The sequence below is a fragment of the Sciurus carolinensis genome, chromosome 3 (genome assembly GCF_902686445.1).
Source record: "Sciurus carolinensis chromosome 3, mSciCar1.2, whole genome shotgun sequence".
In the NCBI taxonomy this organism is placed as follows: Eukaryota; Metazoa; Chordata; class Mammalia; order Rodentia; family Sciuridae; genus Sciurus; species Sciurus carolinensis.
Genome location: NC_062215.1, coordinates 87,122,780 through 87,145,663, shown reverse-complemented (window position 1 = coordinate 87,145,663; position 22,884 = coordinate 87,122,780). Strand labels below are relative to the sequence as shown.

Below are 22,884 nucleotides of genomic sequence, written 5' to 3'. Positions count from 1 at the left end.
CCAGGCAGAACCAGTTCAGTTCAGACGATTAGCTAGATGTGTGATACTGGACATGTAATCACCTCTGAATTGCAGTATCTGCAGATGAGAAATGGGAATTTTTAATACTTCAGACTTGAAAGAGATTGTATATGTAAAAGCACCAAGCCCTTCCTAAGTGTTCAATAGGTACTAGGCACCCCCTTCTAAGTTTTTCTTTCTTAAAAAATTTTATTTGTTCTAATTAGTTATACATGACAGTAGAATGCATTTATGCATTTTGATGAACCATATATAATGGAGTATAATTTCTCATTTTTCTGATTGTACATACTGTAGGATCACATCAGTCATGCAGTCTTATTTAGGTACATTGAAATGATAGCCTACTGTAGTGTCACCAGAAATTAGTTTATCACTGAACATGACTGAAGCTGGGTCACACCTGTATTTCCAGTGACTCAGGAGGCTGAGGAAGGAGGATTGCAAGGATTGCCAGGCTCAGCTACTTAGTGAGAGCTTGTCTCAAGAGAAAAGTAAAAAGGGCTGGGGATATAGCTCAATGGTAAAACATCCCTGGGTTCACTCTCTACTACCACACACACAGAAGACAATAATGAAGATAGCTGACCAAGCATAAACCTTTAATAAATCTTCTAAAGGTGGTGGCAAAGGCAATTCTAAATTCCCACAGAAAAACAGAGCAACAAGATAACAAAATCAAAATTCCCACAAATACTTACAACCCAATCACATTACAGGGCATTCCTAGGAAATCCAAAATCCAAAATACAAATGGGTAAGGACAAAAATAGGGTACTATAGAGTCACAATACCTAGCACCTGTGTAGCAAGAAGCAAAGAGTGATAAAAGGGCATATGTTGAACCCAATGACAGAAGAACCTCAAGGGTCAAAGGTGTTCACATGAAATCATGGCAGGCCAATATAAGAGACTAAATTGAGAGAAATTTTGCCAGTCCAAGAAGTGGGTGGATGAAAGAGACCTACAGTAAAGCTTAAATGGTTTAAATTAACATCTATTAAGTTTTGAAAATGATCTCCCAAGGTTGTTTTCCAGGACTTGCACTGAAGAGAAACTTGTGGGAGCAAAAGCACAACTGGCAGGATAAGCACAACAGAAGATAAAAATGGGAAAAAGCAAATCTTCACATTTTAAAATAGTACATGAAAATAAAAAAAGGAGGCTGTGAGATTAGAAAGACAGGAGCACATCTTATTAAAGTCCAGGAAAGCTAATTACAAAAATGTATAACAGAAGAATATTTAGCTCATACAAGGATAGTATAAAGATAAATTAGCAGTGATGTGCCTTCTATTTAAAGCAACAAAATCACTAGAATTATTTTCAAAAAAGAAATGGTGGTGGGAAAATTGGATATTCACATGCAAAAGAATGAGCTGGAACCTTACCAACCTTACATATACAAAAACTAACTAAAAGCAAACCAAAAAGATAAACATAAGAATTAAAACTATAAACTCTTCTAAGAAAACAGAGAAAAATGACATTGACATTGGATTTGGGAATGGTATCATGAATAAAACCACATGCATAGGTAACAATAAGAAAAAATAAATTGCTTTCATCAAAATTAAAGCCTTCTGTGCATAAAAAAGGGCAAAAAGTCCACGGAATGGGAGAAAATATATGCAAATCATATACCTGAAAAGAAATGTATATATAAATAACAACTCAACAACAAACAACTCAACTAAAAGATGGACAAAGGACCTTGATTAACATTTCTCCAAAGAAGATACAAATGTTAGTACACTGCTGGTGGAAATGTAAAATGCTACAATATGGTAAATTTCTAAAAAAATTAAAAGTAGAATTCTATAATCCAGCAAGTTCACTTCTGGCTATATATTCAAAAGAATCAAAAGCAAGTCCCTGAATAGCTAATTGTCTACCCATACTCACAGCAGCATTATTTGCAGAAAAAAGGAAATTCTAACATTAAGACATGGATGAACAAACATGCTAAGTAAAGTAAAGACACAAAAGGACAATTACTTGATTCTGCTTAAAATAGTCAATTCACGGATAGCCACTTATAAAAGATAAATTCATGGTTACAGAGGGCTGAGGGCAGGAAGAGATGGGAAGCTGTTTAACAGGCACAGCTCCAGTTTGTGAAGAAAAAGTTGTGCAGATGATAGTGGTGGTGGTTACACAGCAGGTGAATATATTTAGTACCAATGAATTGTACACTTAAAAATGGTTAAAATGGTTATTTATGTGCACTTTGCCACATTAAAAAATTTAGAATTACAATGTACTTCCAAACTAGTAGATGATTAAACAACAATTAAAGCACAAAATAACAGGAGTTAGATTTGAAATCACGTAGTGAAAAAAATACACAATGCACCTGAGTAGAACCACCATCAAGATATATTATGGTAAATTTACTGATTTTAAATCCTTTGACTGCTTAGGGAAAAACAATTTAAAGAGAATTAGATCACCAAACTGTTGGCAATGCTTTATGTGAGGGGGAAAAAACAGCAGTAACATATTTAAAATATCCAAGGAAAGAATGTATAGTCAAGAATTTTATAAACACAAATCTAATCTTCAGTATGAAGAACACAAACTATTATCAATATGCAAATTTAAGAGAAAACTGTTTCCATGAACTTCAAAAAGAGAAAAAATCAAAATAGAGACTTCAGCATAAGAACTGGTAACAGTCACAAAAACACTGAATTGTACTCAGTAATTATAATGGTGGTGGTAGGTACTACTATTGTTCTGAGACTTAGTTGGGCCCTGTGGGATGATTTAAGTTATTAATGATTGATTATAGAATACTCAAGTTCTATTTGAGAAACAGGATTTCTGATGTGAAAGAAAGGTGACTGAGATATAATACAAAAAATGTTATGTATAAAAAGTCCGCTGCCTTGAAACAGAATGAACTTATGAGATACTTCATTTTTATGGAAACTGAACCTAGAAATCTCACACACAGGCACTCTACCACTTAGCTATGGCCCAGGCAAATACAACATCACTCTCCCCCACCCTCAATAAGGTATTTTAAATACTTCATTCTAGTATACTCTCCCCCACATAACCACATCCACAGATGCTCAAGTCCCTTACAAATAAAATAATGTAGTAACCGAACATAACCTATGCATACCTTTCTGCATACTTTAAATCACCTCTAGATTACTTATAATACATAGTACAATGTACATGTCATAATACACTTAAATGTGTAAATGAATAGTATTTATCAACAAGGTGAACAAACATATACATATCTTTACTCTATATGGATGTATGTGTATATGTGTGTACACCACAGTATGTATTTCCTAGCTATGTCCATTGAAAATGGCTAAAACCAGTGACTAACAAGTAACGATAAAGATCACTAGTGCCTGGGTTGTAGTCTTCTTCTATTCTACTGATAGCAGATTTTCATAAAGAAATGGCTAATTTTGGCTTTGAAATTTTTTGGAGCAGAAAAAATTAACAAGGACCTGGAATATCCTCTAATAATAGATAATGAGGAAGTTATTCAAGATTACTGGGGTCTAGTATATGATCCAGCAATTCTCCTGGGTATGAACCCAAGAGAAAGCAAAACATATGTATCAATATTCAGAGTTACAATATTCCTAACAGCCAAAGTCTAGTAACAACACAAATGTCCGCCAACTGATGAACAGATATATAAAATGTTGTCCATTCAGACTGTGGAATGAGTGGTTCAGCAAGAAAAATATGTGATGTACTGATACATGCTACAATACAGGTGAACTTTGAAAAGCATTATATTAAGTGAAAAAAGTCACAAGGGACTACATATTGTATGATTCCATTTATATGAAATGTCCAAATAGGCTAAGGGAAAGAATGGACAGAGATGGACAGAGATGGTGAGTGGGTGTGGGGTTTCTTTCTGAGGTGATAACAACTTCTGAAATTGAGGTACAAGTCCAAATATATTAAAAAAGCCCAGAGTCACAAATTTTCAACAGGTGAAACATAAGCTATGTGAATTATATCTTTAAGAGGTATTAAATATAGAGCAAGAAGCAAATATTTATTGTAGATGATATGTGCACCACTGGGTTTCAATACAGTAGATGAATCAAAGCGTTTCAATATAAACATTTTCAAATTTACACCTGTAACCCAGCAGCTCTGGAGGCTGAGGCAGGGATCACAAGTTCAAACTTAGGAACTTAGGCCCTAAGCAACTTTGCGAAAACCTGTCTCACAAAAAAAATAAAAGAGGGCTGGGATATGGTTCAGTGGTTAAGCACCACTGAGTTCAATCTCTGGTACCAAATACAAAAACAAAACAAAAACTACCCCAAAAGCAGCTACACCTAATCCCCTTTCTACTGTTTTCATTTGCCATATGCCTATAATAATTTTCAATTAAAAAAACATTCTAAATGCATCTATGTGGAAAAGGTGTATTAGGAAAATGCAGACTATTTTCTCTATGTGAGGTAGCCTTCTAGGCAGCAGTAATGTAAGCGAGTAAAAGAAAAACTAACAAACAAAAACCCTGCCCTTACATTCTATCAAGTAGCTTCTATCAGACAGAACAGGAGGTACACACTTCTCTTGATAGATTTTTTTAAAAATCCTTCCTCAGATATCACTGAAGTCTTTATAGGGAAAGAAAAGAATGCCAGATTATCTTTAAATTTCCAATGATATTCACTACTCAAGAGCCAAGTTAACTGAGAAACAAAAATTGTGAGCAAAAAGTGAAAATCAAATATTTGCACAAATACAAATCTACCTATGTGCAACAAGGGACCAAACTAATTTACATGCATAAAATGAAACTCATATATGACACAGATCACATGCATTCTCACTAACCATTATAGTCATTTCTTAATATCATTAACCCCAAATGCTGTCCTTTACTCATCATGTACTCTTGGGCTCTTAAACAGAACCATAATACATTTAAAATGTGCATATTATCTGTAGTGCTAATTGCTCAACTCAAGAAATAGGCAATCCTTTTAAGGAAAATAAAGTACATCAAATGGAGAAGTGCTATGACAGCAGAAAAACATAAATACTTAGAAATACTTAAGAGAATTCACTGGACTTATCTGAACATAGTGGTGCATACATTTTAATTCCAGTGGTTTAGGAGGCTGAGGCAGGATGATCACAAGTTCAAGGTCAGCGTCAACAACTTAGAGAGGCCCTAAGCAACTTAGTGAGATCTTGTCTTAAAATTAAATATAGAAAAAGGGTTGGGGACGTAGCTCAGTGGTAAAGTGCCTCTGGGTTCAAGCCCCAGTATCTCCCCGTGCCCCGCCAAAAAAAAAATTTTTTTAAGGAAAATTTACTGGGTGTAGTGGTACATGACTGAAATTCCAGTTATTCAAGAGGCGTAGACAGGAAGATGGCAAGTCAAAGGCCAGCCCAGCAACTTGGCAAGACAGTCTCAAAATAAAAGTTTTGAGGATTAGCTCAGAGTGCTTGCCTAGCACATGTGAGACCTTGGGTTCAACCCCCAATAATACAAAAAAGAAAAAAAGAAACAAATACCATCATAAACTTGACTAACCAAATTAACTAAGAGTCTGTAAGAGAGACTGAGTCAATATCTACTACTAAGAGTGATGCTGGAGGGGACTGGGGATGTAGCTCAGCGGGCATCACATTTGTCTAGCATGTGCAAGCTCTGAGTTCAATCCTCAGCACCACCAAAAAAACAAAACCTGCTGAGGATGCTCAACCCTCAGTTTATACCTTGGAGGCACTATCAGTCCCAGGGCCTTTATACTTTCCTAGACCTATCTTAAGTATGATCTAGAAAATCTGCTCTTTAATTATTAATTGCAATTACATAAGCCTCTCTGCACTCAGTAAACAAAGGGTAGATTTACCCAATCAGGCTACTGATGAAAAGCCATTTACTTTTGATAGTGACTCAATTCTATAAGAGAACTAACAAAAAAACAAAATGATAAAAAAGACAGTGGGTCAGCAACACAGGCTGATAATGATTTTATTCTTAAATACAATAGCACTTCACTTACAGGGTTCTTTTACAAATTTGTTTATGTGGGAAAATAAAATGAAGCGACAATTATATTTAACACTTGACAGTTTGTTCTAGCATCTTAAAATCTAAGCTTGTTATTCCACAAGTCCAATTTACTAAATGGTGTTCAGTATGCTATGTGAAAATTCATGCTTCTGTAAATCCACTGACATTTGATTATAACCCTCTAAAAAAAAAATCTTCCCAATGATGTGGGTGAATATGAATTTAAGCCCAACTCATATTCAGTTTGAGACACCTCTTTTACCCTAAAGGATGGGGGAGAGGGGTGCACAAAAGAGTAAGGTTGTGAAATTGATTCAAATACACAAACACTAACATTAAAATCACTTTTGAGACTATAATAATGAAGGTAAAAAGAACAAGTATTATATGAAGGATGCAATGATACTTTGCAAAACAAATTAACCTAAGATTTCAATCTTGCTGATGACAATTAAATATAAAATGCTGAATTTATCATCATATACACATAAGACATGAATAAGAATAAAAAAAATGTTTTGGCTATTTACTGAATAATGTCATTTAAATAAAACAGTGAAAGCTAGAATAAAAATGACGTAGGCCTTACCAATCAATTTAAAGTTGTGAATTTTGGCCTGGCCTTCAGCAAGATATCTGTTTGAAAGCACACCAACCAGGTCATAAAGACAAATTGTTAATAAGGAAAAGCTTAAAAAAAAAGTGAAGACGTGATGAGATGATCATTTACTGGAAGCAGAAAAGTAAACCCAATTCACCAAATGGGACATCTATAACTGTATGAAGAATTTCCAGAACTTACTTTGACTTTTAATTTTTACCAGCATTATCCATGACTACTTAAGAATAGCAAAATTTATGTTAGTATTCATTAGTTCCCTACTGCCTTTGTTGGAGATAATTTAAATAAAAATGTAATTCCTTTAATCTAAGTGTTATTCCTAATCTCCTTTTTCCTCCTCAACATTATTCACTAACTTAAGAGTCATACCTAAAAAAATAATCAGGAAACGGGAATCAACAAAGCAAGAATCACAGATTTAAGAGGAAGCATAGAAATAAAGGGAACTGCAAGAGACCCAAGTCTACACGTACTATTCAAGATAAATCAATTTGATAAACCAAATTAGATTTCTGATCAGAAGAGCAAGAAGCAGGAATCAATTTAAACTATCTTTCTAAAATAACATTCTCAAGGACCCTAAGACTGTTTTCTTAGCAAAAGAGGTCCTAATGACTCCAAAATAGTGGTTAAGGTCTCCGACACACATTTTTCAAGACTAGTATTCAGAAAATAATAGGAAAGAGAGTAAAAAATAAACATAGTGGGGCTTGGGAGATAGCTCAGTCGATAGAGTGCTTGCCTTGCAAGCACAAGGCCCTGGGTTTGATCCCCAGCACCACAAAAACAAACAAACAAACAACAAAAAAAAAACAGTGAAAATTAAGCCAGGGTTAAACATTCTAAACAATATGCATTTTTTCCCTTGACTAACAAGTGCAACACACGTTATTCTGAAAAGAAATAAGTACCTTAGTATTCCAGTGCCAAGTTTTCCATCAAAATTAACCTATATGAACATACTCCTGACACAGAATACTTGAAGCAAGAATTTGACATTTCAGTCAACTTAATGCTTAATTAAGGAGACAACTATTACTAATGTACGATAAACAGAAATTGTGACATCTTAAGAAATCATTGGTAAATGAAGAATTTTCCTTAACAGCTAGCTTTCAGTGTCACTTCAAAGGAGTAACTAAATTAATCCCAGTTTCCAATATTTGCAAGAGTCCAATAAAATTAAGATTTATCACTGAATGAACAGTCTACACAATGATTACTCAACGTATTCAAATGTAAAATATAAAATTTAAATAAAGAAAGTCGAAGTATTAACCCCGAGACAAATGTTTCTTATTTTTCAGCTTAAAAGGCCTCGCAGGGCCTATCACAGTGCCTTTAATTCATTATAAAATTTTAAAACACAAAGAAACCTAATTTGAAGCAAAACGTTCACCACGTTATTTACTTTTACCGTTAATTCGGAACACTAAGTTCAACAGTAAAATCAATGACCAACTAACTTTTTGTTTCTGTTCGATTTAAATTTTGATAGCAGTAAAAACAGACAATAAAATAGTACTTACATTTCTACTGAATTTGGTGAAAGAATGGTGCATATAAAACCTGTGCATATAAACAATCGCAGTGTTTATTGTAAGTTGAGAGCTGGAATGTTACATTTAGGAAATAATCTGAGAAAAACAACATCTCATTTCCAAAACAATTTTGATGGAAAAATCACTATCTAAAATCCTTTTCTAGTGCTTCCAATTCACTCAAAACCAAACCCAAAACAGGAAATAAATAAAAGCCTGAGGGGGGGAGGGGAAAGGGAATAGGCTTGATGCCAAATAAATACCAAAAATAATACCTGCTGAGCACTTCACCCTAATTTTACTATTACGAGAGCGCTCAACTATTTATTAGTGGCTACAACAAAAAAATTAAGCAGTTGAAATGCGCGCGCACACACACTCCTACAAAACCACGCCAAGAACATAAAGACCTCCAGTAGTGCGCTTCCAAGGCACAAGAGAACCGCCATCGAGCCGGAGAGGAGCGCGAAGTAAGGCCTCCGAGAATGTTCAAGCCTTCCTATCGCTCAGCCTTCCCACCTCTCAACCCCTTCTGGCAACGGGAGACGTCGAAGGAGCCGCCCCTTTCCTTCGATAAACCTCAGACTCCGCTCCCGCCAGAGAGGCACTCCCATTCCCTGCCGCCACCACGCGCTGCCCCAAACAGATTACACAACGCAACCTGCCGGCCTGCGTTCCTCTGCTTCTCTCTATCCCTCCCCTCGTCCACTGCCTTCTCGCGACTGCCCGAGCCTTAAGCTTCCCCTCACTCACGGCACAGCCAAGGCCCACAGAAGGCCAAGGCGGCGGCGCCATGTTCGCGGGACACCAGGCCCGGCAACCCGGCGAGGGAGACAGGGCGTGAGGGGCGAAAAGGCCAAGAACAGGAAAGGATACACATTGAGACGCTGTCCCATGTCCTGGATGAGGTTGGCCGCCTGCTGGCGGTACGAGAGCTCTTTATCAGCCTCCACTCCGCAGCGGCGGCTCGGCGTGTTCTCCAGCTGTTCCCGAGTAAAGAACCAGCGAGAAGAACCTCCACGGCCCGACGCCATGACACTTCCTCCTCCGCCCGCTCCCTCACCCACCCCCCTCCCCTCCCGGCTCGCGGACTCCCCGCCAAGGCCGCGCGACCCCGCCCCACTCCGCTCGCCGTAGGCCACGCACCGCCCCCTTTTCCACCCCCCGCCTCCGCCCGTGCGCGTGCGCGGGGACCGCCCTACCGGCTCGCCCAAGTCTTTTGCTTTCTTTTTCCTGCCCCCGACCTCGCTCCTGCGCGCGGGACCACAATGCTCTGCGCCACTTGTCATTGGGAGGCGCCGAAGGTGGGGGTCACTAGGAAGGAAAAGGTCGGCGTGATGCATGCCGGGTTAGGGATTGGCGGAGCGGAGGGCAGTGGGTGGAAGTGGCTGAACTCCGGTTGGGTGAAAAGAGAGGCGGGCGGGCGGCTGCGCGGTGAGCCCTGGGCGTGGACTCCGAAGGCCGGGAGGTTTCTTCCTGGAATCTGACCCTCCTCCTTTAAGAGCAGAAAAGCTTTTTCTGTCGCTATCGCATGCCGTATCCTCCATTTTCCTTTCGGGTTGGTCTGTTTATTTTCGTAGCCGAGTGACTCCAGTGTCCACGGAGAGCCTTCGCCCAAGGGACGGCTCTGGGAAAAAGCTAGGTAGAAATGAGTGCAGAGGAAATAATGTTCTACGTTTGTTCGCGCTTGAGTACCCCCACCGCCCAAAACCCACGCCGCATACCTTGTGTTTTTTAAAATACTTGCCAAATACGCAGTTAACTGGAGGTGCTGACTCTCTAAATTAGGTCTTGAGGTCAGAAATGGGAGTGTGTTTTTAAACTGCGCTGTGGTTTCTGCGAGAAAAGGGTGGGGAAAGTGAATGATGCAAGAGGAATTGAGTGAAAATGTTACCCAAAGGTTGGTCTTCAGTATCTGAAAAAGAAACATCTCACACACCTGTTGATTAATCCACTTCTGTCTCTATGAGAAAATGCCATAGAACTTGTGAGCTCCTGATTAAAGCTCCAGGCTTTTGTTTGTCATTGTTTTGGGGCTTCTATGCTCAGCCGAGGGCAGTATCTGCCTCCATTGTGCTATAACACTGATTTGATTATAGTAGGCGGTTATTAGGGACAGTTGGCTAAATAACTTAATTTCTTACTGGCCTTAGATCTTATGTTACTTAGAAGTTCCTAGATTTATTTAAAGCAACGTCTTAAAAGTGCCTGCCTTCATCACCCATTTATAATTAATAAGCAGGAATACAGAACTTGGTTAAGAGCATCTAAAAAAAAAAAAAAAAAAAACCACCTACAGCCACACATAATACTTTATGATGAGAAAATAGATTCTTTCCCCCAGAGATCCAGGAGAAGGCAAGAATGTCCCTTCTCTGGACTACTCTCATGATTGTACTGAATGTCTTAGCTAATACAATAAGACATGGAAATAATGTGGAGATTGAAAAATAAGTCAGTCTTTACACAGATGACATAACTGCTGATTTAGAATATTTCAAAGAAATAATAATCACTTTTGCAATTAATCTTGCAATGATAGCGAGATTTTAGGATATCAGGATATTTTAGGATATCAGCTTAATATGCAAAAGGTCAATTGCATTCCTGTATACCAGCAATAAATAATTGAAATTTGAAATTACAGGCAGTGGTGCATGTCTAATCCAGTGGGTTGGGAGGCTGAAGTGGGAGGATCAGAAGTTCAAAGCCAGTCTCACCAACTTAATGAGCCCTGTTTCAAAATTAAAAAAAAAGGCTGGGGATGTGGCTGAGGTTAAGTGCCCCTGGTTTCAATCCCTGGCACCAACACAAAACTTAATAAACAAAATAAAAAGCACTATGCCATTTACAAATGTACTCCCTCCCCCAAAGTATAAGTAGGTTATGAATCTAAAATATGTATAAGATTTATATGCAGAAAACTACAAAACTGATGATAGAAATCAAATATCTAAAAACTGGAAGGATGTACTGGCTCATGGATTACAAAACTCAAATTTAGATGTCTATTCCCAACTTGATATTTACATATGTAAATTCAGTGCAATCCCAATCAAAATTCCAGGAAGTACTTTTGCAGATATTGACAAAAATGATTTTAAAGTTTATATGGAAAGTCAAAAGACACAATAGCCAAGGCAGTATTGAAGAGCACATTGGACTGACACTGCCTGCCTGACTTCAAAGTTAGACTAATAATTGAGGTGGTGATGGTAAAAGAATAGCCACACAAATAGTCAACCAATGTATGACAAAGGAATTAAGGTAATTCAAGGGAGTAAGGAATCTTTTAAACAAATAGTGCTGGAACAACTGGACATCCATTAAAAAAAAAAATCTAATACACCTTTTATAAGAGTTAACTCAAAGTGGATCATAGAACTAAATGTAAAATGCAAAACTTCTAGAAGATAACAGGGAAAATGTAGGCGACTCCACATTTGTCAATGAAGTTTAAGGTACGATACAAAAAGCACAATCTATGAAAGAAAAAATTGATAAGTTGTTCTTCATTCAAATAAAGGCTCTATTCTGTGAAAGAAAAAACTTTTAAGATGAAAATACCAGGAGGAAATATTTTCAGAACACCTGATAAAGAATTTGTATCTAAAATATGCAAAGATCTCTTAAAACTCAACCCACTATTATGTATAATTAAAATGCACCCCCAAAAAAAATCTTAACAATAAGAAAACAACCCAATTTAAAAATGGGTGAAAGATCCGAATGGACACTTCAGAAAAAAGACACAGCAAAATAGCATATGAAAAGATGCTCAACATATGTCATAGTATATTCTTAGCAGCAGTTTGAAATTGTAAAAGACTTGAAACACGGATGTTCATTAATTGAGAATTGGATTATCATGGTGCATCTATGTAATTTTCATTCATAGTATTCCCTCATTAAAAGAAAGGAGGCAGTTTCCAGCCAGAATGGTGGCACACATCTGCAATCCCAGCTACTTGGGAGGCTAAAGCAGGAAGATCACAAGTCCGAGGCCAACCTCATCAATTTAGTGAGAACTTGGCTCAAAATAAAAAGAACTGGGGGTATGACCAGTAATAGGGGGCTTCTGGGTTTAGTCCCTAATACTGTGTCCTTCCTCCTCAAATAAATAAATAAATAAATATGTATATATATCATATAAGTATTTTAGTGTAACAAACATGCTTTTACTGTGATGTTTTAAATGGATAAAATGCTTATCACAGTCCTTGACTATTACTGAACTTTGAATAAATGGCAGTTATTAATAATTCATTAAAAGTAGAAATTATAAACAATCTTTTATAAACTAGTTTCTCTTTGTTTTTAATAAACTTTATTGAATGTATTTTTTAAAAAAGGAGACATCTTATATGTGAAATGACTACCAAAAAGCAAGAATCTACTGTGGGTAAAATAAAAACAGGAATATATATATAAATAAGATGTATATTTTATATATATTTATAATATATAAAATGACTATATATTATAGTGTATGTTGTATGCTAGTATATATAATATATATTGCATAATATATACATTATTATATGTATTTGTATAATCAGACTAGGAAAAACAAAACAACAAAAAAGTAAAATTGGTTTCTTTTGGGGGTGGAGACTGGGAGACAAGGTACAATTTGAACTGTTTGGACTTTGTCATATTTTTGTGTTGACTTCAAAAATGAACTAATTTTTTAATTAAGTTGTGAACTTTTGTGTGTCAGAAATGGAAACTTCAACTTAATGCTTTCAGTTTTGATTGGAAAAAATCTTTAGAATTGTCTCTAAGTTAAATTTAAAGATGGTATTTATCTTAATCAGTTCATCTTAAGTGACTATCTTGAATATAAGTTTAGGTTTTCTGAATGGGTGATATGAATTGGGTTGAGCCAAAGCTGGCTTCCTTTTAGGCGTGATAGGGAAATGTATTGTGCAAGGAAAATAAAGGAATGCTTGGATAATGGTTGCCTCCTTTGGAATCTGATGGTGGTGTAATTTTTTTTCAAGGTATATTTTGGAAAAGTGCAGTAGATAAGGAAGGAGAGAAAAGGATGAAAAGGTAATTTTCTTGGGAGACTCTTCTAGATTCTTGTGTGAGCTCTGTTTTCTGTGGCCAGGTAATCAAAATGGTACTGAGAAGGCTATTCTCTTTACCTTTGCTCAGAACCCTGTGCTGTCAGTGGCATCTGAGAAGAATGTCTGCTATCACTGATTAGTATCCTTGGCATGGAGGTTGCCAGGTTTGAGTGAATACATATAAAGCATCTGTTATAGGCTGAATTTTGTCTCTCAAAAATTCATATGTTATACTACAGAGATACAGCCACATCAATGTTCATTGCTGCTCAATTCACCATAGCCAGATTGTGGAACCAACCTAGATGCCCTTTAGTTGATGAATGGATAAAGAAACTGTGGCATATATATACAATGGAATATTACTCCGCAATGAAGAATGATAAAATTATGGCATTTGCAGGCAAATGGATGAAATTGGAGAATATCATGCTAAGTGAGATAAGCCAATCTCAAAAAACTAAAGGACAAATGATCTCGCTGATAAGCAGATGAGGACATATAATGGGGGGTGGGAGTGGTTAGTGTTAGGGTTAGGTTTAGGGTTAGGGATAAGGAGGGTGGTAAGAATGGAGGAAAGAAGGACTGTATAGAGGGAAAAGAGGGGTGGGAGGGGTGGGGGGAAGGGAAAAAAATAATGAATCAAACATCATTGCCCTATGTAAATTTATGATTACACAAATGGTATGCCTTGACTCCATGTACAAATAGAGAAACAACATATATCCCATTTGTATACAATAATAAAAAAAATTCATATGTTGAAGCCTTATTCTAGCACCTCAAAATGTTACTCTATTTGAATATAAGGTGTTTCAAGAGTTAAAATGAGGTAAATGGGGTGGGCTCTAATCTAATATGGCCAGCATCATTGGAAGAAATTAGAATGAAGACAAAGGGAAGACCATGTGAAGATAGAAGAAGATGTCCATTTATTAGCCAAGGAGAGAGGCCTTAGAAAAGTTAACCCTACTGCTTCCTTGATCTCATACTTTCAGCCTCCAGAATTGTGAGAAAATAAGTTTCTATTTAAGCTGTCCAGTTTGTGGTACTCTGTTATGGCAGCCCTAACAGACAAATACAGCCTTTATTTGGGGATCCCCAGAAGTAATTGGAGTGGAAAACATTCTGCCAAGGAGTTACCACTAGGATAGTGAAGATTCAAACCATTACAATAGTTATAAATTCATGAGGCCTAGCCATTTGGATTATACTCAGAATGTATGAATTCCCAGCATAGGAATTTCAACAGTAATTAGAAGAATTGACTTCTAACTCCTGTCTTTGCTCATCTTAGGAAAATCTATTTTTAAAAATTAGGTTTATTGTTTTTTTGTTCAAGAAATGTTTATGGAGACATTACTATGTGCTAGCAAATTAAAATTGTATAATCAACTACTCAACTTCACTGTTTGTATGTCTTAAAAGATTTAAAATTCAGCATGTGTAAGCTGGGCATGATGACATACAACATATAATCCCAGCAGCTCAGAAGACTGAGGCAGGAGGATCTCAAGTTCAAGGCCAGTCTCAGCAACTTAGCAAAACCCTGTCTAAAAAACAATTAAAAGGGGTGGGGATATAGGTTAGTGGTAAATTGTCCATGAGTTCAATCCCCAGTACAAAAAAAAAAAAAAAAGAGGAAAAGAAAAAAAAATCAGTGTGTCCGAAAACCAAATGTGCACTCCTGCCCTTCAAATCTTTGTCTTTACTCTCTGCCTTTTGCAGTGAATGGCAATTTACTTTCATTTACACAAGTCAGAAAACCAGGGGTCATCTTTGATACCTCTAATCCTCACCTATATCTAGCCCATCATGAAGGCCTTTGAACTGACTCTCCTTAAAATCTCTGGACTCGGGCTGGGGAGATGGCTCAGTCAGTAGAGTGCTCGCCTCGAAAGCACAAGGTCCTGGGTTTGATCCCCAGCACCAAAAAAAAAAAAAAAAAAAAAAAAAAAAAAAAAAAAAAAATCTCTGGACTCTACCTCTGGTTCTACCATCACCTCCATCCAAGTTATCCTACTTAAGCTCTCCTGCAAGCCAGGTGGGTCTTTTCAAAATTCAACTCTTGTTAATGTCATCCCCTACTTAAAAACATTCTTACTACTTTTGGATACACAAAATTCCTCAGATAACCTACAGCCTTACATGATCTTGCCAATTTAGATTAAGAATATATTCCCAAGGGCTGGGGAGATAGCTCAGCTGGTAGAGTGCTTGCCTCCAAAGCACAAGGCCCTGAGTTCGATCCCCAGTACTGCAACAACAACAACAACAAAAAATATATATATATATAAAACATATATATATATATACACATATATATATTCCTTTCTCATTTTCATCCCTAGTGGCTCATTTTTCTTGCCACAAGGCTTTAATTTATAATATTCTCTCTACCTGGAATACTCTTTCCTCTCCTCTACTTTTAACTCTTGTGTGTCTAAGGAACACTTTTGAAAAGTCTTTCCCTGACACTCTTATAGGACAAAACCCTTATTTTAAACTTTCTACACAGTGCTGTTACACACTGGCTTTCTGAGAAACTGAGGCAGTCCCAAAGCCTCCCCCCACCCTTCCCTCTGATTCTTGTGATCTTGCCATAAATGTTTTGGATGTCATTCAGAGTAACCAACATGCGTCTTTTATGAGCAATAGGAATAGGGAAAAGGGAATATTCTCAAGAGAGACGGGGTCCTCTCAGAGAGAAGGTGTTAGGGTCCAATATTGACTGGTCCCCAATATCAAATGATCCCCAAAGAGTCAAAGTGCACACACGGTAATGCAAGACACACGAGGTTTTATTGCAAGTTCGAGCCTGGACTGCAACCAGCCTCTCAGACCACTGCGATGGCTGAGTGGGGAGCGGCCCGAGGGGTGAGAAAGCCCTCTATTTAAGAGATTTCCAAGCATTCACACACAAAGACCTGTACGTTATTGGTTAACATTTGAGCAACTAAACATTAGTCCTCCTCTGGTTGGGTCCTGCTAATCTATTTGATTCTCATTGGGTCCCGCCAGAACTAAACGGTCCTAGAGGAAGAAGGGAGGAGGGAAGGGGCGAACTATGCAGGAGATGATTTGGGGTTAGGCCCCCCTGTCCTTGATAGATAAGATTTCTAGGCAGCTGTATATTCCTCAGATAAATATCTCTTAACAACCTCCATAAGCACTGGGGCCCAGCAGTCCTGTTTGTGCTGTATTGGCTCTTGAGGGTGCAGTTGCAACTGCCTGCATCCTGGTGATTAAGACAGTTAGCTGCACAGACATCACCCTGTTCTCAACAAAGGATGGCACACCCTTCTTGCCCTCCAGTTTTATGGGAGTCCCAGGGAAGTTTCTAGAGTCCTGCCTAAATTTAACTTCTGACTTTTGACAGTGTAGGAACTGCATGGACCACTTCCAAAAGAGAATGTTATGATGCTCAGAGTTTGAGTTTTTAAGGCTTTGGGGTTCCCCTGTTTTTGTCTCAATTTTCCTGCCTCCTTAATTGATTCATTACCCTTTGAATAGCCCTCGTCATGTATTCTTTGTAAGGGTCTTGATGTTTTGGCTGTCAGGGTGATGGGAGTTGTGACATAATTTGATGATCAGGGAGGGTCCTGAAGACTTGGTTACAAGAGTTAATGATGACATGGTCCAGAAATAGTTTTTCTTAATGAATACTGGGGGAGAGGTTTTGACATATAAGCCCCAACTTCCAGGTGCTTATTGTTAGGGGCTCTGGTTTTCAGTTGCCCCCTTATTGTCTTTCCCCTGCTCACTCATTCATGGCTGACTATATACCTAACACCTCTTCCTTACATTCAATTCCTCATTAAGTGCTGTTTGTTCTACCTACAAACACAGCTCACCATCCTTGTTCTATTCTTCTTACCTGAGTTACCATCAATTCTTTTCTTTCATTCTTGACCTTCTTTAAGTAATTCTCTGTGTAGTTAATACATTTTTTATTTTTATTTATTTATTTATTTATTTATTTTTATTTTTTTGCGGTGCTGGGTATTTGAACCCAAGGCCTTGTGCTTGCAAGGCAAGCACTCTACCAACTGAGCTATATCCCCAGCCCCTAGTTAATATATTTTTATTAAACATGTCAGAACTTGTCACAGATGTATTAAAAATTTTCTACAGCTTCCTGTGAAACAATATAAAAATGTAAACTCTTGACTATCATCTGCTAAACTGGCCAGATTTTTGGTTTCATCTCCTACCTCTTTCTTCCTTGCTCACAAACTCTAATCACAAGTACTTTGCTGCCTCAGTGCCTTGGCACTTTTTGCCTAGAAGGAAGGCTCCTCCCCTTCTAGCATTCAAGTCTTAGTTCAAAGTCCTCTTTATTATTATTATTTTTTAACTTTTATTTTAATCAAACCCTTGTGTGGAAGGTCACTTCAATAGATTTCAGCCAGGGAGCTGCTCTGCTACATACAATCCCCCTTCCTAGAAGCATGTCCTCTATGAATGGTGTAGTGCCACCCAAAAGTGGATTGCGTGATGACAAGAGGGCACTCCCCTTTACAGCTACATCCTGATCGAAATCCTGTTTAAAGAGGCTTTCTCTGACCCTACAATTTAATATTTTATCTCCCATTTCCCAGTCACTCTTTATCACATTTTCCTGTTTTAATTTCATTATCAATAAAGAAAAATTTCCTTCTTTTTTCCTTTATTCATCCATTCTTTTTCCTCCCTTCTATGTTTGTTTATGTTTCTCACCCCCAGACTGAAGGCTTTGTCAGAGAAATAATTTTATCCTCTTTGTTTACTTCCATATCCCCAGTGAAGGATATGAAAAATAACAATCCCCAAGGAAAGGGGGAATAACAACCCCCAGGGAGAAAGGAGGACAATATGTGGGGAGAAGAAGCGGGGCAAACAGTGGACTCTGGGCTCTGGACTTTCACCCTCTCCCAGCAACAATGGGTTTTGGACTTTTGCAACTGTTTACCCTGATTTAAGCTTTGAACTTGCACAACGATCCCTCTGACTACCCAACTGATGCATGACTTTGCCATGATTCCAATCTCACTTGTTATAATTCCAATCTCACTTGTTATAATTCCAATCTCACTTAAGCCCTATAAAAATCAGACCCTAGTTGTAATTAGTCGCCATTTTCTCCCCTGAAAATGTGCCATACCGCTGCTTAATAAAGAAAGCTTGCTGACCCATTCAGGTCTGTTCCCAGTTTCAGTTATTTTTGCTTTCACCCAGTGCCTGGAGCATGCCTACAGTACTGGCACATTAGAAAACACTCTTGTGAATATACTGGACCCCTTCACTATATTGTACATGATACTGAATAAAGTTACCAAGTTCCTTTTTATATAAGTCACTAAATACTGTATTCAAAGGGTTGAAATATGAAATTTCTCCCAAAGATTTGGGGATGAAAAAAAACAATAACATGCTTCATGCTGTTATGTTTCAGAGCATGAGCCCTCTGTGAAATCTAGGCAGCATGAAGGACCCCACTTCAAACCCTGATACTTTTGATCAGGCCAGAAAGATTTCAGATATGTTGCTCAGAGTTTATAAAGGGATAGGAAAGGGAAAGGGACACTCAAGGTAGAAGGAAGGTCCTCACCAGCCCTCCTGTTCTGTTGGAAGTCCTGAGGAAGTTTCCAGAGTCCCACCTAAGTCCACCTTCTGACTTTTGACTGACAGCTTGGGAACTGCTTGGACCACCTCCAAGAAAGGTATTGTACTCAGAGTTCAAGTGTTTTAGGACATTGAATTCCCCTGTTTTGTCCCAATTTCTTGTCCGCTTAGTGGGTTTTTTACTGACCCAGTTTTTGCCTCAATTTCCTGCCCCCTTAATCAGTTTATTACCTTTCGAATAGCCCCCATCAACTTTCTTCATGAGGGTCTTAATGTTTTAGTTGTGGTGAGGTGAGGCGAGGGAGGCATTGGGGTTTGTGATAAGAGTTCAGACACCTGGTATGGAGTGACATGAACTTGAAACAATAGTTTTTATTAAAGAAATGTAGCTATGACTGGGGGAAGTTTTAACATACCAAGCCCCCATCTTCCAGCTGTTTATCTGTCAGATAAGGCTCCCTGTGGTTTTTAGTCACCCTTCATTGTCTTTTCTCTGCTTATCCATTTGTGACTGACTAGCTGCCTAACATTACCTTGTCTAATTTTATTTTTCTCTTTAGGCAGATTGAAGTAATAAGAGTGGTCAGTTGGCAAAATCCTAGAAAGCTATAGGAGGCTGGGGCAGAGAGAGGGAGCGGGAGATGGATAAACTATATAAAGTGAAAATAATGAAATGGGACTAGTTAGTAAGAATTAGATCTCTTCTTTACACTGAAGAGTGGTCAACACAAACTATGTGTCAATACTTTTGATTTTCTGTACTATGAAAGGGAAAGAAGTATGAATGAACCTAAAGCCAGAGGATTGTTTAGAAAATTTTCATTTGATTTTGGAATTCAGCCAGATTTATATGAACTACAGTTGTTCATCACCCTTCCCAGGACCAAGTCCCTTTACAGTAGCCCAGGTGGGACTATAAATAAAGTGAGTAGAACAAGGATACCCTGGTATTGGCCAGCTCACTCTTGATGGCTAGTTTTAAATTAAAAGATAGCCAGGTATGGTGAATCCCAGTTACATAGAGGCTAGAGCAGAAGGATTTCATTCCAAGTTCAAGGTGAATCTGGCAATTTAGCAAGACCCTCAAAATAAAAATAAAATAAAAATGTAGAGGTGTAGCTCCATGATAGAGTGCTTGCCTAGCATGTGTGGGGTTGTGAGTTCAATCCCTAGTTCTTGGGGTATGGGGATTTGAAAAGGACTTCTGGTAAATTTATAGGCTGGAACTTTTCTCCAGAATGGATAAGTTTCATCCAGTCTGAAATCATATGTATTTTCCTGTTGTTTGCCTTTCTACCTGTTTTCTATCCTCTCAACCTAGAATAAGCCTTATCCATCCTCCTATCCCAAACCTAAGTTCCAACTTCTATGAAGATCTACCCAACCATTTAAGACCAAAATGTTTTCTTTTTACTGAAACCTTTTTGAACTTTGTGTTGTATGACTCAGGAATTATTCTGTGAACATGCATCTTGCTTCTTTAATTGGGCTGTAAACTCTTTGATGTTTTGGATATTCTGTATAAACATCAGTTGTTTTGTGGAGGCATTTCCAGACAAATTATGGGCAAATGAAAAGAGATAAAAAGTGAATACAACAGGTTATTTGGACTCAATTTACATATATCCTTGATCAAAATGAAGACCCTGCCTGAGCCCTTTAAAATAAATCTGGTGTTAGTCTTTCTCTATATAAATCATTAATGACATTTATTTTTTTTATCTCCTCCAGAATAATTTAAAAAGGCATTGGAAATATAACTTCTGATTTGCATGTGAGATAATGTACTACTTTTCAGAATGAAAGCACTTGTGAATCATTTTTGTTATGAATAATTTAGGGTGTTTGGGGATATTCTATTTCTGGGTTAAATAATTCAAAATAGAATTTTAGTAACGCATCTGTGATACATATTTTAAAACGTGAAATATCTTCTTGAAAATTTGTTTTTGTAGTGAATTCAGTCATTCAAACTGTTTTCTCTCAAGATTCAGAAATGCCAGGGCATTACCAACTTTGAGTTTATCCTAAAAAAAGAAAAGAAAAATTCTTATATTAAAGCATTATTGATTGTTTTTAAAGTACTTTTTAAATATTGTCACTGGGTTTTAAAAATATCAACTCTCCAGTAGGACAGAAAATTATTTGCAAGTTATACAGTGAGTCTCTTACCAAAATCCTCTGACCATGTTTTGACCCATTAGATGAAATCTAAATCTGAAACTTAATGGATAAAGACAATGTGGTATATATACACAATGGAATATTACTCAGTCAAAAAGAAGAATGAAATTATGGCATTTGCTGGTAAATGGATGGAACTGGAGACTATCATGCTAAGTGAAATAAGCCAATTCTAAAAAACAAAAGGCCAAATGTTCTCTCTGATATGTGGTTGCTAGGGAAGGGAAGGGAATAGGGAAGACAGTAGAATAATTGAACATAACTTTCCTATGTTCATATATAAATACACGACCAGTGTATCCACATCATGTACAAACTCAAGAATAAGAAGTTATACTTCATGTATATATAATATGTCAAAATACACTCTACTGTCATGTATATCTAAAAAGAACAAATAAAAAAAATTTAAAAATTTGAAACTTGATTGTAGGAGTAGAGGAAAAGACTTACAAGGGGGGAAAGCCCTTCTAGGGAAGTGCCCTTCTTTAGAAATCCTTAGTGGACACTCCAATAGGTTTGAAGGATTATTTGGAGGTAAATACAGAGAAAAATGTACAGTTTAGGTCTATGGGACAAGATGGTTAGAAAAATAGTGTTGAGAAGTAAACTAGCCATTCCCTAGCTTCTAGGCATATGCCTTGTCCTTTCATATTGTCCTAAATAGAAGGTGAGGTCTTTCAGAACAAGAAAAGGGATATAGATGAAGGGTCTCAGAGGGGAGTACAAATTTGTATATCTTTAAAATTTTATATGAGGAAATAATTCTGTCATTTTTCTCCACTTCCTTCCTGGTCATAGACTATCAACTCTGTAGAAAGAAATGATTTGAAGAAAAACTTGCTTTGTGATACCCTAAGTGATTTGTGTCTAGCTTGCAAAGAACAGGCATGTAGCTGAGGGTAGAAGGAAACATGTATGACAGTTATATAACATCCATACTGCTAATATATGGATGTCACACAACTTTCCATATCATGATTACCTTGGGGCTCCTGCACAGCCTTGATGAATGGGTGATTTGGGGTAGTGACCTCTTACTCAGGGTTCTTCCTTGATTCACACTTGGGCTAGCTTCCTTAGAGGTACATTTTAGAAGTGACTTGTCACATAGAGAAACCATCTCTTTACCTTTTAAAATATGCTGGTTCAAAGTATGTTTCCACATCATTACTCTTTTGTGTATTAGAGTCGAGGGATTTGGGGTTACCTCCATGTGCTATAACCCAAGTTACATCACTTTTGGCAGATCACTGAACAACTGAGTTTTGTTTTCCTCTTCCACATCTTCATGGTGGCACATATCTGCCTGAATACCTCCTAGTGTTGTTGAACTCATCAAATGGATTTATTTATTATACTTTAAATTTGCCTTAAATTTAAGGTATTTACCTGCTCATAGTTCAAAAATCAAAAGGTAAAAAGTGGAAACATCTTTCCACTACCATCACTCAACTACCACTTTTTCTTTCTAGAGTTACCAGTTTATTATTCTATCAGAATATTTTTTATGCATATGCAAATATTTTATTTAGGTATATAGGTATTCTTTTCATTAAAGGGATAGTATAGTATCTATAAGTGGAAATACAAATCATTTTGCATCTTACTTTTAAAAACAATCTATATTGGATATTGATTTCTAATATTTTTATGACTATAGATTTTATCATATATATATATTACTTATTTTAACCATTCCCCTAAAGCTTGTTTTCAATATTTTATTACAGCATTGCAATGAATAATCTTATACAGAATGTCATTGTGAATTTGTGATAGTATAAAATTTTTATGAAAATTTAA

General features: G+C 37.2%; 2 protein-coding genes across 9 annotated transcripts in view; both read right to left on the bottom strand.

The window, feature by feature from the left end:
- Ccnt2 (cyclin T2) overlaps window positions 1–9,264 on the bottom strand; it is a 39,258-nt gene extending 29,994 nt beyond the window's left edge. For 3 of the 4 annotated variants that reach the window (XR_007107674.1, XM_047544334.1, XM_047544335.1), the window contains exons 1-2: window positions 9,095–9,264; window positions 8,207–8,288 (exon numbers count right to left, since the gene is read on the bottom strand). Coding sequence is in view for 3 of the 4 variants with exons in the window: in XM_047544334.1 (XP_047400290.1) it covers window positions 8,207–8,288; window positions 9,095–9,252 (240 nt within the window). In the remaining variant the exon portion in view is untranslated. Of the gene's footprint in view, window positions 1–8,206; window positions 8,289–8,628; window positions 8,787–9,094 lie in introns of those variants that run through there. The other variant, XM_047544336.1, reaches the window with a different exon arrangement.
- Window positions 9,265–19,251: 9,987 nt separating this feature from the next.
- Acmsd (aminocarboxymuconate semialdehyde decarboxylase) overlaps window positions 19,252–22,884 on the bottom strand; it is a 49,594-nt gene continuing 45,961 nt past the window's right edge. For all 5 annotated transcript variants that reach the window (XM_047547082.1, XM_047547083.1, XM_047547086.1 and 2 more), the window contains one exon: window positions 19,252–20,921. In XM_047547082.1, coding sequence (XP_047403038.1) covers window positions 20,859–20,921 — 63 coding nt within the window. In that variant the 3' untranslated portion in view covers window positions 19,252–20,858. The remainder of the gene's footprint in view (window positions 20,922–22,884) is intronic.